Source organism: Ictidomys tridecemlineatus, chromosome 9 (assembly GCF_052094955.1).
Source record: "Ictidomys tridecemlineatus isolate mIctTri1 chromosome 9, mIctTri1.hap1, whole genome shotgun sequence".
Taxonomy (NCBI): domain Eukaryota; kingdom Metazoa; phylum Chordata; class Mammalia; order Rodentia; family Sciuridae; genus Ictidomys; species Ictidomys tridecemlineatus.
Window position 1 is genome coordinate 100,396,481 of NC_135485.1, and position 19,055 is coordinate 100,415,535.

The window sequence follows — 19,055 nt, forward strand, 5'->3', positions numbered from 1 at the left end:
GTGTGTGTCTCAATTATCGTACAACATTCTTGCCTTCCGCCACACATACCGGGGAAGCGGGAAGACACTCTAAAGGAGGACGCAAGCCGCAGAGATCCCCCTATGTAGAACCGTTAACGAAGGCCGAAGTTCCCGCTCCTACGAAGCCTGGGTTTCAGCTCAGCGGTCCGGGCCTCTGCATCCCTGGCCTGAGGCACAGAGCGCCCCGCTGACCTGGGGCGGGGCCGGATCCTGGGGGCGGGGCCTGGTGCCCTGGGGGCGGGGCCGGGGCCCTGGGGGCGGGGCCGGAGGCCCGGGGTGGGACGGCTAAAGCCTGGGTATTTCAGCAAGACTGACAGGTGGCTTCGCCGCGTCTTCCCTGAAGCTAAGAATCCGACCTTCATGGTCCCGGGTCTCCAGCAGCCGAGATGCGCCTCCACCTGCTCCTGCTGCTCGCGCTGTGCGGGGCGGGCTCTACTTCCGGGGCGCTCAGCTACAGCTTAGGAGGAAGCTGGAGGATCCGCAACGGGAACGGCTCGCTGGATCTGTTGGGGACGGTCCCCGGCTGCGTGCACAGCACCTTGTTCCAGCAGGGCTTTATCCAGGTACAGTGTGCAGAACCTGCGCCCGACTTCCCCGAGTGGTTCGAGGGGCCCGGGACCGCCTGCAGCCCCCGAGCCTGGCCGTTCTCGTCGGTTTGGCACATAACTTCCTCTTTGCATCTTGTGGTCTGGGAGGCGGGACGCGGGTCGGGGATACCCGGGCAGTGGGGTACAGTCTAGTTGGAGACTGACCGACCCAAGCTGGGAGATCAGCAACTCAGGAAAGATGAAGTTTAGATTGAGAAAACAATATTTCTATTCGAGGTTTACTTATTGCCAGAGTTTCCACAGAAGCGCTATACAAAGGACATGTCACTGACAGGCTTAAGGTGGGAGATGTCTATTCAAACAACCTGGGTGCTGCAGGGGACAATAGCCTTTAGTTAACTAAGAGTTTATCAAGTAATGTCTCAGGTTTTCATTTTTGCTTTTAGGCTACAGAAAGTCAGATTTGGGATTGATAACAGCGCATAGGTTGAGGAGAATGAGACCTACAAAAATAAAACTGGGTTTGTCAGTGCTAGTATAAATTCTAATTATTTTGGATGGGGGCTGGTGGTACTAGAGCCCTTGCACATGCTAAGGATGCATCTCCAGCTGAGCTACACCCCTAGCCTTAAAGCCTAAAGTAAATTTTAAGATGACTGTTCTATGAGGGAATGTGGCAGGCATGTAGGGTGTATGTGTGCGTGCATGTGTGCTGCACGTGTGTAGGTCCCCATCGAATAATAGATTCTCCAGCTAACTCTGTTAGACTCCTTGGAGAGATGTTTTCTATTTGGCAGCCTGGGCATCTGGGTTTGCAAACAGATATTCATCTTCCACAGCTTGTTGTTCAATTGCTTCTTACTGTTTTCTCACATTTTGTCTTTGCTCAGGGCACCATGTACTTGATGCTATTATAGTTGCCACCCACGTCCTAATCCTTAGAACAACTTTAGTAAGTAGGTGTTCTTACCTGGGTTTTATGGATGATATGGAGTTACCTATCTTAGAAGAAATTAGAGGACAGGCCCAGGATCACACATCAATGAAGTTGACAGAAATGGAATTCTAATTCAAGTTGGACCCAACTTCATAGTCTAGATTCTATACTCTATTTTGCTTACCAAGGTGTTTTTTTTTTTTTTAAATCATGCCTTTTCGGGTCATTAGGAGTATAGTATCATTATAAGTTTACTTCAATGACAGGGTAAAATGTATGATCTGGTACTTGTTAGTACTCATCTGCTTCAGGTGTATTTCAGAAAGGAAGTGAATGTTGTAATAATGAGACTGTCCAGAATGTTCTTAGGGAAATCATTCTCCAGTGTAAGTACTTTATTTTTAGTTAATAAAGTACTGTGACATGGACCATAGCTGACCTTGGTACCTATGGCTTAATTACACCTGCTTTGAGAATGCCTATGTTTGTCTGCAGGGTCTCTGTTTGCTTTGTTTTAGTAGTAGACTTAAACCAGTGAAAAATTCGAGAGCCCAACTTGACTGTAGAACAGACAGGAATTGCTCACTTGGATTTGTTGATGGATTGGATGTAAGAAGAGAGAGAAAAGAGGAGTCAAGGAAAACTTCAGAATTTTTTTTTTTAATCTAAGCTGCTGGCTAAATGAAATTTTCATTACTGAGAGGCATTGTGACCAACTTGGCCTGTTTCATAGGTGATTGTTTGGGTTTCCTGATAAACGCTCAACCTTAGGTGTGGAGGTATAAAAGGAACTTTCTTTCCACTCCCTGGGGATTCAATAATTTGATTGTACAAAATAGATTGACAATAGGCAGATTAATAGGAGAAAAGGCATATGAATTTGAAAATGCAAGAATAAAGGAACCACACAAAATAGGAAATTCAAAGGAGGGTCAGATGGTTGAAGCTTAAATACCCACTTCACAGGGGAGAGGGAAGTGAAGGATGTAAGGCCATTTTAAAGAAAGAGTAAATGATTTTAGGGGAGATAAATAGGCCCAAATAACAAACAGTAATCCAGTGGGAAGTTTGCTTGGGCTTTGAATATGGTGTCAATTCTAGCCTTTTTTTCTTTCTAGTTAATCTTTTGGGGGATCCAGCTTTTAGGTAGATAGGGGAATGTAATGTTTACCACCAGCTAGGCAAATGAGATAGAAGCCAAGAAACCAAGGAGGACACCTGGAGGTGGGATATGACTTATAGTATTTATTGAGAAATGTTTACAAGGGAAGTCCAGTGGTGATAGGCTGGACAGCCAGATATTCACCAGTGGCAATAGGATAGACAGGTGTTTCACCAGGAATTCCAGTTGCAATGGGCTAGACAGGTATACCTCTGCTCCATGCAGTGCCTCCTACACCTCCCCAGAAAGCTATGCGCCTCTATACCTCAGGATGCTTCATCTAGGGCCAGCTTCCTGGACAAGCACTTCCCTCTCCACAATGCTCTGATCTGTTCTGTTATTGCAGGAAGAGAGTTTTATAGTTTAGGTTACAGAAGAAGCATCACCTTAGCTTGCTTTGTCCTTTTGTATTAGCAACATCCCAAGGAACTTGGTGTGCCTTCAAGAAAGGCAGCTCTCTACAGATAACATTAACTTTGTCCTAATTCCCAGCATACATGAGAGTCAGTGTCCTTCAAGAAAATGTGTTATCTGGGGATGGGACTCAGTGGAAGAGGGCTTGCCTCACATGCACCAGGCCCTGGATTCAATCCCTAACACTATAAAAAAAAATAGATAATACGTATCTGGACATTTCTTTCAGACTCTCTTTCTTAGTTTCCTTGACTTGGCTATATAGTTAGGAATAGAAAGGGCCAGTCAGTGACATGGTGTTTTACTATCCCCTGTTATTTAAGGATGGCACAGGGGAACTTTAGAAAAAGCCCCTTCCTGCACTTTGGGAGGCAAAGAGGAGGAGAGATGGGGGGAGAGTTGAGGTTTGAGGGGTGAGAGTAGATGTTAAAGGTCAGATAGAACTTAGTTCTATTTTGGGGTATGGTTTTCTGAGCCCAACAGGTATCTTGGAGAGATTGCACTCCCTATTATTTATTTGGCCTATTATGTCATGCAATAATAGGCATTAGAAATAGCAAGGAAATGAACAAGACTCGAGTTTCTATTTTGTGAGAATTTAGTGAGGCAGAAACCTAACAAATTGCTATATAATATGAGAAGTGCATAGATAAGGGCACTCTTTTGTTAGGAATGTTCTCAGCTTTCCTGTGCAATTTCTCACTTGTATAAATTTTGAAAATATTCTTTCTTAAAAGGTATTTTTAGTGTGCCCAAACTGGAAGATATAAATAATAATAAGAAAAGTTGTAAACCTGACTTCCAGAGATAACCACTATTAAAATTTAAAAAGATATTATGTCCATGTTATTCAGTGTCAATTGGAGATAATAAGTTCATAATCTGAATTAATAAATATTATTATTGGGCTAAGGTTGTGGCTCAGTGGTAAAGCACTTGCTTAGCATATATGAGGCACTGGGTTCGATTCTCAGCACTGCATATAAATAAAGGCATCAAAACTAAGAGAGAGTGAGAGAATGTTGCTTAAAAAAGATAATATATCTATTCAGAACTTTTCTATACCTACACATTTATAAGTATTTAAACATATGGTTTACCAACTTTTTATATTTAGTATTTTGTGATACTCTTATATTTTAGTAAGCATATTTCTACAAACCATGCTTAATGACTCTTTTCTTCCACTGTACTCATTTACCTTCATCTGTAATCCGTCACTTATTATTGGATGATTAGAGCTGACTCCATCTTTTTCTGTTTATAGGGAACTATCCTTTAAACTAAATTTTAGTATATATCCTTATTTTTCTAGACAAATATTTAGAAAAAGAATAGCTAATTCAAAGAGAATGCAGTTTTAAAGTTTTTGTATGCTCTTCTAAGTTGTTCATCATAAAACAAATCTAATGGTACACTTCCATAATCATTTTATCAGATTGCTTATTTTAGGTGCTAGCTTTGAATATTAGTTAAAAGAAACAGTAACAACAAAACCAGTTTACCTGTTTTTTCTGATGTGCGGATGCCAATTCACAATAAAGGGGTGGGGCTAGGGAAGAGGTACTTTGGATTAGGTACTTTGGATTAGGCCCAGGGGAGTGAAAGGAGGGGAGGGAGTATGGTTGGTAAGAATGATTGTAGAATGAATGGGACATTAACCTATGTGCATACATGAGTACATGACCAGTGTAACTCCACATCATGTACAACCAGAAGAATGAGAAGTGATAACTCCGTTTATATATGATGTGTCAAAATGCATTCTACTATCACATGTAACTAATTAGGAACAACAACAAAACCCAATTTACCTTTTAGTGAGGTTAAATACTTTTGATGTGTTTATTGACTATGTTTGCTAGTCATTTGGGGGTTATTCATGTTCTTTGTTTATCATCTTTTTAAATACAAACTTTAAGATCTTTTTACATGTTACGTATTTTCAAAGATTTCCCATTTATTAATGATGTATTTTTCATGTAGTTGTTTCTAAGTTTTATATAGATGTATTTTAAAAAATTTGTAGTTATATATGGATAGAATGCTTTTATTTTATTTGTAGTGCTCTAAGGATCAAACCTAGTGCCTCACATGGGCTAGGCAAGCATTCTGCTACTGAACTACAGCCCCAGCCCTATAGAAATATTTTAATTTTATTCTTTTTTGATTGTTACTTTGGTCAGTGTATTAGTCAATTTTCCATTATTATAAAGAAGAACTGAGACTGGGTACTTAATACAGAAAAAAAAAGTGTTTATTTAGCTAACAGTTTTGGAGGCTGAAGTCCAAACAGCATTTGCTAGCTCTGCAGAAGTCCTGTTGGCTATGTTACATCACTGCAGATGGCATCACAGGGCAGCCTGTGTGAGCGGGGAGAGCATAAGGGCAGGGGCCAATAAGAACCTCCCACCAGGCCCCATCTCTTAAAGGACCCACCACCTCCCAACATCCAAACTTACACACAGGAACCTTTGGAAAACAAATCACATACAAACCATAAAAGATAGTATGCTTATTTGTATGGTTTTTCTTCTCTATATAAAAATCTGATATATTGATTTTTTAAATGGTTAATAAGTTGTTCATATCCCATGATTTGAACAATTTATCTTTTATTCACTAAAGTGTTAATTTTATTATGTACCAAATTCTCATACACTGATATAATTTTCTTATTCCTTCTCCTTTAATTTTTTAAAAAGAATTATAAACGTTTAATCTTTACTATGCAAAAAATTAATGTCGTTCCCAGTGGCTTGATTGGATGATGCAGAAGGATCACATGTTCAAAGCCAGCTTCAGCAACTTAGTAATACCCTAGCAACTGAGACCCTGTCTCAAAATAAAAAGATAAAAAGAGCTGGGAATGTAACTCAGTGGTTAAGTGCCCCTGGGTTTAATTCCCAGTATAAAAAATAAATAAATAAATAAATAAAATATAAAGAAGAAGAAGAAGAAAAGTATATTGTAAAACAAAAATAACCATTATAAAATATTTATAGTTTATTTTCCCAGATATTCTGTAAGTATATACAATAATAGAAAAATGAAGAAAGTGTCTAAGATGGTTTTGTAAGCTGTTTTTTTTTCATTTAAAATATATGATGAATATCTTTCTGTGTCTGTGTTTATAAATATAAATCCAAAAGAGTTTTCAGTAACCACCTGGGCCCCATTATAAAGATGTACTTTCCTCAAATATATACACTTAAAAAATAGAAGAAAATATATCATAAATTTATAAGTATACACATGTTAAAAAGGGATGGGTACCAGATATTTTTTCTCTAAAGCTTACTATTACCATATATTCTTCTCATGTAATTTGGAAAAATGACTAAAGAAGGACATTTTTAAACAGACAAATATATAAAATATAAGCCATAATATCATATCATAAGAGCAACACATGTGATTAATAGTTTTAATCATTCTGCTGAGAGGCCTTAATCTGCAGGTTATCATTCATAAATACATTCTAATAACATGTACCTAAGAGTGGATTAATGTACATTTTTATATTCTTTTAAGTTGCAAAGAAGCAATTTCCATTTGAGTATATATATATATGTTTAAATTAATTATATTAATTATATTTGAAGGAAGTGAAACAAATCACAAAGTGCACCTTTTTTTTTTTTTTTTTTGATACTGGGGATTGAACTCAGGGGCACTCAATCACTGAGCCACATCCCAGCCTTATTTTGTATTTTATTTATGGGCAGGAGCTCCCTGAGTTGCTAAGCACCTTGCCATTGCTGAGGCTGGCTTTGAACTCACGATCCTCCTTGTCTCAGCCTCCCAAGCCACTGGGATTACAGGTGTGTGTCACGGAACCTAGCATTCCATGTGAATATTTTTTAAACTTACGGTAAATTTCAAAGAGATGCTAAAATAGAAATAGCAAAGTGAACTTCCCTTTATCTGTTACCTGGCTTCAACAATTATCAATTTATGGCTAATTTTGTTTCTTCCCCCACCCACTACACTACTACTTATTATTTTGAAGGACTTTCAGACATGTTATTCCATCCACAAATATTTTGGCTTGGCTTTTTAAAGGTAAGGACTTTCTTATTAAAAACATAATTACAATACCATTTTCACCTATGGAATATTTTGATGTGTTTCATAGTAGGAAGGCTCATAATTATGGTCCAAAATGACTAAACATAAATTCATTCTGAAAACAGAAGATACTTTCCTAGGTATCAGACTAACCATCCACATAGGTCTTAGGCACTACAAATGGAATGTCTTTATTTGATCATTTTATGATGAGAAATTATCTCAAAATTGTTTAGGAAAAGGGCTCATTTAATGATCCATATGTTTTCTTCTAAAAGTTTGACTGCTTAAACCATGTGTGACATTGTGGAGATAAATTAGCTAATGACTGTATGCAATATTATGCTAAATTTAAACAGAAATAGTTATAAATTCATAATATCAGTTTCTGGGAAGACAGAATTATGAGGTCTTTAAGCCCTCATATTTTATTTTAAAAAGTTTTTTTTAAATCTGATTCTTAAACCTGGTCATATACTTACACATTTGATGCCACACAGGGTATGTTTGGACAATGGGAAGATTGACTTAATTTGACTCAACACTGAGAATCAAAGGACCATCTAAGGTAGAATTTTTAGGTGGGATACTTGTTGGTCTTTATCACATGTAAGTGTATATAATCAACATAGGCTACAAAATTCATTTTCATGTAATATTTATTTGATGTCTTACATGTTTGATACACTTTTCTGGGCTCTTTCAGTACAATTGTTCTTGTAATTTCCACAATAACCCCGTGGGAAGGATACACAAAGCCTCACAAGAGAAGTTATTGCCCAAGATCATCCATTTAATAAATGATGGAGCAGTGATTCAAACCCATATTTCTTTTCACCTATCATGGTGCCTATTAGCAGAAAGAGTAAATAGCCACCCAGTAAGGCTGGGGGCCAAGGAAGAATAGTAGTTCAGTGGATTTGACAAAGGGGAATGAAGGAAAGGGAGGAGGGATGGGAACAGGAAAGACAGTAGGATGAACTGGACATAATTTTCCTATGTTCATATATGAATACATCAACAATGAAACTCCACATGTACAACCACAAGAATGGGATCCTAGCTGGGCATGGTGGCACAGCCTGTAATCCCAGTGGCTCCAGAGGCTTTGTGAGTTCAAAGCCAGCCTCAGCAAAAGTGAAGTGCTAAGCAACTTAGTGAGACCCTGTTTCTAATAAGTAAAATACAAAACAGGGCTAGGGAAGTGCTTCAGTGGTTGAGTGCCCCTGAGATCAATCCCCAGTACCAAAAAAAAAAATGGGATCCTAATTAGAATAATTTAAATATACTCTACTGTCATGTATATCCAAAAAGATCAAATAAAAAATAGTTAGCTAAGAAAACAATCATTGTTTTAATTTTAAAATGCCCAAATGAAAATTGTGACAAAACACAATATACTATTGTTCAAAATTTGCCACCCAAAGCATCCCATTTGCTAAAATTTTTAGTAAATGCAACTATTGCCTGAGGATTAATCCACATATTGCTTCTGTCACTCTTCTCTCCTGGTTTCCAGTGAGAAATTCTGCTCCATTTTCACCTGAATGTCTTCATGGTATATGAAACTAAATATATCTGAATCTCTTTGATCATTTTATGATGGGAAATGATCTCAAAATTGTCTAGGAAAAGGACTCATTTAATGATCCATATGTTTTCTTCTAAAAGTTTGACTGCTTAAACCATGTGTGACATTGTGGAGATAAATTAGCTAATGACTGCATGCAATATTATGCTAAATTTAAACAGAAATAGTTATAAATTCATAATATCAGTTTCTAGGAAGACAGAAGTGAAGTGAAGTGATCTCAATCTTAAATTTCTCTTACTGTACCTATCTCTAATAAAAGCATGAGTATTTTCTTAGTGAACTAGACCCAGAATCTTGGTGCCATTTATTTTTATTTTTATTTCTTCTCATATTATCAGGTACTAGATTTTGTGGTCCCACCTACATCACCTTACCACCTACAACATTTTATAACCATTTTATCCCAGTCATTTCTACTGCTATCACCTTAACATTGTTTTTTTCCAAAAAATAAGTCAGTTAATTTTAATGACTTTTTGAAATAAATAGAGCATATAAATGGTAAAAACTTTTAAAAGTAGGATATTTAATGACAGCAAGACTTATATCACTGCCTTCTAGTTCATCAGTTCCTTCCAGAGAAATAATCAGTATCTTATGTATTCTTCTGGATAAACATATGACATATATCATCTATAGACTTATCTGTTTCCCTCCACAAATAATGGCATTGTATATCTGTATTTTATATTGACTTTTGATTTGATACATCTTAGAAATCATTTCAGATCAGTACATACAATAGCAACGACAGCTCTCATTATTGAGTGCTCACTGGGAGCCAAGAATGATTCTAAGCACTTTTCAAAATTATCTCTTATCATCTTTGTAGTCATCTGTGAGGCATGTAGGTACAGTTACTACTTCCATTCAGGATCTGGTGCTTTATGAGCTTCACAAGGTCCACAAGTACCCGGGTTGAGTTGGGGCACAAATGCATTAAAAAATGACCATCTCACTGCCTCTTCCACCCATCACCTCTTCATTTCAGAGGCAGCAACCATCCCTGTGGAACTCTTCAACTGTCCAACTCACTCCCTGAGCAAGTATGGTCTCCTGTTCTTACCCTCCTATTGGTTAAGAATCCTTCTACTATCTTTCCCCTACCCCAACCCCTCCCCTTCCTTCCCTGCCCTCTGCCCAATCCAAAGTTCCTCCATTCTTCCTTTTCCGCCCCACGTCCCTTTTACTTATCAGAGAAAACATTTGGCCTTTGGTTTTGGGGATTGGCTTACCTTACTTAGGATGATGTTCTTCAAGTCCATCTATTTACCTGTAAAATAAATAAAAAATTAATTAATTTTTAAAAAGTATATCAAATGTCTAATAAAAATTCCCAATTAAAAAAAAAAGAATCCTTCCCAGCATTTATTTCTAGACTTTTGTGAGTTCTAGCTTCTAGTTACTTACCTGTGTCTCTTTAAGGTCCCTTTCATGATGCTTGGCACTTAGCAGTGGGCTTAGCAAATTGTCTTGTTTTTCCTTGTTACATTGTAGTCTCTCTGGTCAGAAAAATAAGGAGCCCCCTTAAATTGCAATTCCTTTTTACTCAGAGTGGTGTTAGATGGAAGCAGTATTTATGAAGATAAGGATTTTAGAAAAAGAATAATGTTCAGGCTGAACAAAATGTTTCCACTAACTGGTGGACTGTACCTACACACCTTTTGAAGTAAGAATCATAGCTGAAGATCGTATCTAACAATAACCAATATTTGGAGAGTTTAGCTCCTCCTTCCTTTCTCTCTCTCTCTCTCTCTTTCTCTCTCTCTCTCTCTCTCTCTCTCTTTTTCTCTTTCTCTCTCTCTCTTTTTGTGATGCTGTGGAATGCACCTAGGGCTTCATGAATGCTAGGTAAGCACTCTACCACTGAGCTACAACTCCAACCCTAGCATTTTCTTTCTTTATTTTTTATTATAATAGTACTTAAGTAGTTCATGGAAATTTATATGCACACAGGTTTATCCTTTTTTTTTTTTCAGTACTGGGGATTGAACAAGGGTCTTGCACATGTTAGACAAGCACTGTACTTCTGAATTATATCTCCAGCCATGTGTTTATGATATGAATAGTATGTACCTAATATCCAACTTACAAGCCTGAATGTCACTGATACATTGCAGTTATTTGCCTCTCCCCAGTCTCATTGCCTGCTCTCTCAAAGGTATCCACTATGTTAGTCAGCTTTTCATCACTATAAAAAGTACCTGAGTTAATCAACTTATAAAGAAAAAAGGTTTGTTTGGGCTTTCAGTTTTGCAGATGTCATTTCATGAACAATTGGTCCTGTTGTTTTGGGCCTGTGGTGCACATCATGGTGACAGTGCATGGTAGAGCACATCAACTCACCTCATGCGTGAGAAGCCAAAAAGAGGAAGGAGAAATGCAGATGAGCTCCCCTCCATCCCCTTCAAGGGCACACCCACAATGACCAGAAGACTTCCCACTAGGCTCCCTCTTAAAGGGTCCACCACCTTCCAATAGTGCCATGCTGTGGACCAAGTTTTTATACCATATGGACATTTTGGGGCTTTTAAGATCAAAGCTAAGCCAGACACAATAGTGCATGCCTGTAATCCCAGCAATTTGGGAGGCTGAGGCAGGAGGATCACAAGTTCAAGGCTAGCCTGAGCAACTTAATGAGACCCTCAGCAACTTAGCAAAACCCTGTCTCAAAGTAAAAAAACAAACAAACAACAACAAAAAAAAAAACTTGGGGATGTAATGTAGCTCAGTGGTAGAGCATTCAATCCCCAGTATAATGGGAGGGGGTTAAAAATATACAAGCTGTATATTACTATTCTGAATTATTATTTCTTTACTTTTTACAAATTAAGGTTTTACCAAATATCTGTGTATCTTAATTAATACATTGCTTAGTTTTGCTTGTTTTCTTAATATTTATTTGCTTATTATTTTTGTCAAATTATCCTAGAAGATGGAATGGTTATAAATTCTTTCTTTATTTGAGCTAGTTATATGTGAATGTATGTCAGACTTTGGGAGAAAGCAGAATTTGGGAGGAATATCTATACCTGGTTAAGTAGTCTGTACATCTATAACCAATCTATATATCTACAATAAATGGAGGCCAGAAGCTTACTGAGAAAATGAGACTAATGCTGTCATTTAGTTGCTCTGATGGTACCTGGTTTGTTGACATGTTGTAAGTTGGGTAAATATCAATTATAAATAACCAGCTCAGGCACACACATGCCATATTTATCTCATGGTTCGTGCTTTATAAATAGCACTGACATTGTAAGTATTGATGGTGTTTATGACACTAATGGCTCTACTAGGTAATGATTACGTGGTTGGACTCTGAGACAGATTTCTTAGGTCTGAGTCAATGCTCCATAATTTAATTGCTGCTTGCCTTTGAGCCTTGAATTCTTTGTGAGTATATGGGAATGGTAATTGTACCTCCCTAGTAGGGTCACAGGCAATAACTTTTAGCTATGATTATGAATGTTGCAGATGTCATCTGATATAAGAGTGTAAATAAATGTGACATGAAGCATATAATCTAGTCCAAAGAAAAGTTGTTAGACTAAGCTGGTTTCTTTTTGCTTGGTCACCGGACCTCAGGAAAGACACTTCAGCTTTTAGAGGTTTAGTTTCTTCCTCTGTAAAATGTGTTTATTATGAAGATAAGAATATATGAGTGCCTGTTTGGAGGGTGATATACAGTACATGGTCAGCAATAATACTGTTATTGATCTTAGGGTTCATGGGTTTGCTTAATAGCTCAGTGATATACCTGGGTCCTCAGTATTAAAAGTTAACACTGAGATGCTGTTTGCTTTAAATAGGACTCAGAATTTTAATATGATTCTAGGGGGTTGGATCAATCTGGAACTAAATTAAGTTGGTTGATTAACATTTGGAGTAGTTATTACAAATGTAATCTAAGCCTCTGAAACCGTTTTATATGGTATTTTTCCTTAGTAAGAACAAAATTTGTAATAGACTATCTTTTATAGAGCAGTTATAGATCATGAGCAAAATTGAATGGAAAGTACAGAGTGTTCCCTATCCCACACCAGCACAGCTTCCCTCCTATGGACATTCCCCACCAGAATGATACAAAGTGGTGCATCTGTTACAATCAATGCACCAACACTGAAACGTCATTATCACCCAAGGCCCACACTTTGCATCTGGGCTCACTTTTGGTTGTACAGTCAGTGGATTAGGACAAATGTATAATGGCACATATACACCACTATAGAACGACACAGAATAGTTTCACTGCTTAAACATCCTCTGTGTTCCAACTATTCATCCTGCCTTCCCTTTCAACCCTTGGCAGCCACTGATCCTTTTACCGTCTCTTGTAGTATTGCCTTTTCTGTGTTAAAAGACAAAATTATGACAACAAATTTAAAGGTTCAGTGAGCTTTTATTCACAATTTATGAACCAGAACCACCTCCATTCTCTAAAAAGGAATGAGACCTCCCACTCATTGGCGGAACAGTAGGAGGATTTAAGATGACAACAGGCAAACAGATAATAGAAAAAGAAAATGTTTGGTTCCTTTTCTTTTAAGAGTTAAAGCAGAGAGGACTTCTTTATTACGCTAAATTCCGTGAACCGGAATACCCTGTTTTTAGAAAAACCTGGTCTGTTTGGGGATCTACCTGCTTCCTTAAAGTTTGTTTGATTATATGGCATTTCACATGAGTGATGCCATTTTGGTCTGGTCTGGTCTGCTCTGTTGGGGCCTAGGGCAGGAGCTCAGTCCCAGACAGATTTTTGTTGAAAAATGTCATGTATTTGCAATTATACAGTATGAAGATTTCTCAGATTGGGTTCTCTCAAGTCAGAGAAACATTTTAACCTGTATATTCTGTTTGTATATGAAAAAATGTACCTAGAAAGATTGCCCTCTTGAACTGAACATGCAGCTTCCTCCGAGGACCTGGAAGACAGGATGGGGACTTGAGGTTTGCCAGCCAGATGGCCAGCCAGCCCTGGGCCTGTTGTGTTGAGGTGTTGTGGCAGAGTTGCTCTCACACTTTCCTTCTCATGATATTTTTAACTGTATTGGACTAAGTCCACAATGTAGAGTTATAAATAGGGGTCTGGTAGAGACACATGGCTAAGTTAACAATCAAGTGCCTCTTCAAACCTGTGTCCTTAAATATTTGTTCCATGTTTATTCATTGGAGAGGCTGAGTCCTGTGTGTGGGGTGAGAAGGAAAAGAGGCAAGTTAGTTGGGCCTGACCCACACTTTTTAACAGAATAAAACCTTACCATTGACCAGTACTTAAAAATCAGTTTGATAGCCAGGTGCGGTGGCAGAGGCCTGTAATCCCTGTGATTTGGGGGGCTGAGGCAGGAGGATCTCAAGTTCAAAGCCAGGCTCAGCAACTTAGTGAGGTCCTAAGCAACTTAGTGAGACCCTATCTTAAAAAAAAAAAAAGATAAATAAATAAATAAATAAAAAGGCTCAATGGTTGAGTGCCCCTGGATTTAATCCCTGCTACCAAAAAAAGAAAAATCAGTTTGATAATTACCAGTTGTTATTGAATCTCATTATTTACTCTCTCTCCTATAGGTTATAGAAACATTTCTTGCAGTTAGGAGAAGTTTGTGGCTGACTGCTCCTATCTTGATCTTGATACACACACACTCAGTGATGCTCTAGTGCCTCTGACAGATTGGTGTCCAGGACAGCTGTCAGCTGGCCACTGCTACCCTCACCGGGTCATTTAGCTCTTACGTTTGTGGAACCTAGACAAAGTTGGTTTTTCCTCCATTTGGAGTTGTATTCCCTAAGTTAATAACCCCTGACCCTGTCCATGATGACGGGGGGAGTCCCCCTGTGCCCACACAGCTTTCTTCTCTGCAGCCATAGTGATGTTCACAGACAAACTGAAAAGCTTCACTTACTACTCTCTGTTCTGCTGTATGCCTGGGAGCCCTTTTATGAAAGGTCAAAGGTGGAAAATGAGTAGGGAAAGAATGATATGGAGATTATGAAATGGAGGACTTGGGGCTAGATACTCAACTGAATCAAGATATGTGAGGAGGCTAGTCTTGGGCAAGGGATGGCCAGTGTTTTCAGTAAAGTGCTGGATAATAAACATTTTTTTACTTTGGAGGCCATATAGTCTCTGACACCTCTACTTGGCTCTGCCACTGCAGCATGAAACAATCGTATATAATATGTAAAGGCATAGGCATGTCTGAGTGCCAATGAAACTTTCATTTATGGACATATATCCATTCTTAGCTTGCTGGCCACACAAAAACAGACAGGGAGCTGCATTTGGCTGGTGGGTAGGAGTTTGCATATCTGATCAAGGATAATATATATAGGAAACCTTCTGTTTGTAAGTTTATCTGTATGTGTGCTGTGTGTTCTCTATAGACATCATTTGTGTGCCATTTAGTAAAGTTAATGAAAAAATTAACTTTGGAAATAATAAAGGAAACCAGAGAATGGGAGTTTTACTGACCTTTGGGCAGTAGAAGAGAAGTGTGCCCCCTGGAGGCCAGCGAGGAAGTGGCAGCAACAAGCAAAGCGAACTAAAAGGCCTGAGAGTCCTGGCTATTATCAAAACTGTCTTTCAGTCTCTACCAATATCTCATAACGTTTCCATTTTTAGGTGTTTTGTTGGAATTTTTTTCCTCCAAATCTTTCATTGTTAAAGATCTGACCTTTTTGTGCTCTTAGGCCAAGAGCTCATTAATTTTTAGGTGATCAATAACTGTTGGTAGAAATTTGTTTTATTGATTTATTTTTATATACTTAGCTGTCTACAATAATTTTTATCTTTTGTCAACAGGATCCTTACTATGGATTTAATGACCTTAACTACAGATGGATTTCCTTGGATAACTGGATTTATAGCAAGGAATTTAAAATTCCTTTTGATAGCAGGTACATATACAATAGTTATTTGTACATATACTATAGTTATTATTTGAGCTTTCTTTTACCTTTGCTTAGGTTTCATATCAGAGATTTAAGTCAGATTAAAGCCTTTTACTATAATAAGAGTGAATGTGTGATTAATGTTTTGTGTTTGCCACTGATCATTAATCATGAAATCATGTTTTATGGAATCATTTGTCCAATGATTATAATGAAATTACTTAGACCTCGTCAGTTCTCCTATGTAAATTTCCTCTTCTCCACCCTCTCCCCAGTAACCAATAAGTGTATGTATGCATTTTATAGCATTGTTAAATAGAATCAGAGATACTTGATTTTGTTCTGTGTGGTGCTGACCAGCTACTGAGACTATGACCTTGGACTTATGCCATGTTATGAGGCCATGAAGAGAACTACAGTTACTATTTTCAGTAATGCTCTGTGTTATTATAAGCATATATTTCTATATAAAGAAGAATGTAATTTAAGTATATATAACACCATTAGTATTAAATTTAAAAAATTTTCTGTCCCCTTTATATGAAATTTTTTGGTAATTATTTTCTAGTCTCTTAAAAAACTAATTCAGAACTTAGTATCATGCTTAGTATCATGGAGTTAACTAGGCTCCAGGCTTTTATTTTCAAATGACTTATAACACTTCCCGAGCAGTCTTATTTCACTTTGAGCTTTATTTACATATCCAAAATCCAATCAACTGATATTCCCTCTTAAAAAACTTTTTTATGTCCTAATGGCTTTGTCATTTCTCTTAATGAAGCACCGTTTTCCAGTCAGAGCCTAAATTGTTTCTGGCTCTACTACATAGTAGGATAGATTGGAAGTTTTTGTTTCCTGTGTATTTGGCTTGAATACTAGCCAGCTTTCATACTCCTTAAGTTCAGAGCATGTTCCTGCGAGGCTTAGCATAGTACTGGGCACATAGCATTCACTTAGAGATACAAGTTAGTAGCTAATACATTCTCTTAGATAGTGTCAGTGAATGTAATAGTTTGTGAAAATGTTTTGTGTCTATTATTTAACTTGATTCTCATAAGAACTTTGTGAAGTAACTGAAAGAAAAAACGATGCAATTGGAAATTATAAGTTGTGCTGGATTTTATGGTGATTGATAGATATATTATAGAGAATGATGAGCTGGATTACTCAAAAAATAGCAACAAATATTAAACAAAAATAGCAATAAATATTAAACAAATATTCCTGAAACTTCTGTTGAAAATTACTGTTTAAGAATGTACATTTTCTGTGAAATATTTCTTTAGTTCTTAATTACAAAAAGACTTTTGTAAGTTGATGTTTCTGCATCTTGCTTTCAAAATGTTTTATTTTCCTAGCAAATGGCAAATGATAAATTTGATATTTGAGGGAGTTGATACAGTTTCAGAAATCCTGTTGAATAATGTAACTATTGGGAAAACTGACAACATGTTCACCAAATACGTAAGTACATAATGATATCAGGTTAAAAAAAAATTCATGTGTGTTTATGTTGTTTTGTGGATAGAGAAAGGCAAGTGCATAACTGGCCATGAGACAAATGTAAGCTTTTTGCAACAAGGAGTAAGTTACTGTGTTTCTCAGTTGCCCCATTTGTAGAGTCATGAAAACACTACAGATCATGGGGATTTAATAAGCAAATTATGAGATGGTTGGCAAGTTCTTGATATCTAGGAAGTGTGGGACAGTGCTATTCTCTTCTTTGTTGTCCGGTGAGCCAGAGTTGCACGGGAGAGGACAACTGACAAATTATTTTCAAAAGAAAATGTTTTCTTTCTGGAATAGAGTAAGAGATCGTATCCTGATCTCCTTTTCCTTTCAAGGGTAGGCATTTCAAATATATATATAACTATGACTTAGAAATACATGCTATGCATTCCAGAGAGTTGGGTTGTCGTGATGTGTCTAGGAATCCTTGGCAGTTCAAGGCCACGTGCAAATAGCTAGAGCAGACATTCCAGGGCTAAAGATACTTTCTGTTCTATTTCCCTGGACCATCATCTGTCAGTAAAAATAGAAGGAGAAACCTAGAAATCTGTGTTTGGGTGGGGGAATATGCTTAGTTGTAATTAAAAGTGGGTAACTAAGTTCTGCTATTTTGGAGAGCTGCTTTTCATTGGCAGGGTAACTCTAGATTTGAATATTTTATACATTTTTCATATATTCTACCTTTATCTAAAATTTTACACACAAGAATTCTTGCACATCATGGGGTTATCTGTTCTTCCCCTTTAATACAGATCTTTGATATTACCAATGTGATCAGAGACGTGAACTCCATTGAGCTGCGTTTCCAGTCAGCAGTGTTGTACGCCACAAAACAGAGCAAAGCTTACACTAGCCGTGAGGTGCCTCCCAACTGCCCTCCACGTGTGCAGAAGGGTGAATGCCATGTCAACTTCATTCGAAAGGTAACGATCTGTTCAAGGGATAGGTTTTTAGCTTTGAAGGTGGGGTGTGCCCACTTATGAAATGCTGCTTGCTTGAAACTCCAGTGGCCTTTCAAAAGTTGAAAGTTTCTTTCCTGACCCCATGGTGGGTCTTGAAAATTTGAAATAAGGAAGAGTATCTGGATTTTCATGGGGAATCTTTATCTTCCCAGGTTTTCTTCCTGACCACATCAGAACTTAGGGAACACCAGATAAAGAAGAAAATGATGAGGCTGATAGTGTAACTTTAAAAATTATTTTTTAAAATTTGGATTTGTCAGACTTTTCACCAAATATGAAAATTTATTAGTGATTCTGGGGATTGGCAACCTTCAGCAAATATAACATATATTTTAAAAATATATGTAGTATGTATGCTGACATGTTCTCATATTTTACTATTAGTTTCTCATAAAATCTAATAAAAAGATAATAAAAGCCACCAAATTAATTATTTTTGTTTGAGTCTTCTTCCAGTTTAGAGGACTTGAATTTTGTTTATTTATTTTAAATTTTTTATTTGTTTTAATTAGTTTTACATGACAGTAAAATGTATTTATGCACTTTGATATATCATACTTAGATGGGATGTGGATTTCTCATTTTTTTTGAGTGTAATATGTTGCAGAATCATATTGGTCATGCAGTCACATATACACATACAATAATAATGTCTGTTTCATTTTACAATCTTTCCTATCCCCACATCTGCTCCCCTTCCCTCCCATCACTTCGCTCTACCTAATATAAGGTAAAGCTATTCTTCTCTAGTGCCCCCCCCCGCCTTATTGTGAATTAGCATCTGCATATTAGAGAAATCATTCAGCCTTTGGTTTTGTGGGATTGACGTACTTCGCTTAGCATGATATTTTCCAACTCCAACAATTTACTGGCAAATAATTTTACTCTTCTTTAAAGCTGAATAATAGTCCATTGAGTATATATACCACATTTTCTTTATCCATTCATCTAT

At 37.3% G+C, this 19,055-nt stretch overlaps 1 protein-coding gene across 2 annotated transcripts in view; it reads left to right on the top strand.

The window, feature by feature from the left end:
* The first annotated feature begins 271 nt into the window (after positions 1-271).
* The window catches only part of Manba (mannosidase beta), a 96,114-nt gene continuing 77,330 nt past the window's right edge, over positions 272-19,055 (top strand). For both annotated transcript variants that reach the window (XM_078021869.1, XM_078021870.1), the window contains exons 1-4: positions 272-584; positions 15,544-15,638; positions 16,991-17,096; positions 17,894-18,064. In XM_078021869.1, coding sequence (XP_077877995.1) covers positions 408-584; positions 15,544-15,638; positions 16,991-17,096; positions 17,894-18,064 — 549 coding nt within the window. In that variant the 5' untranslated portion in view covers positions 272-407. The remainder of the gene's footprint in view (positions 585-15,543; positions 15,639-16,990; positions 17,097-17,893; positions 18,065-19,055) is intronic.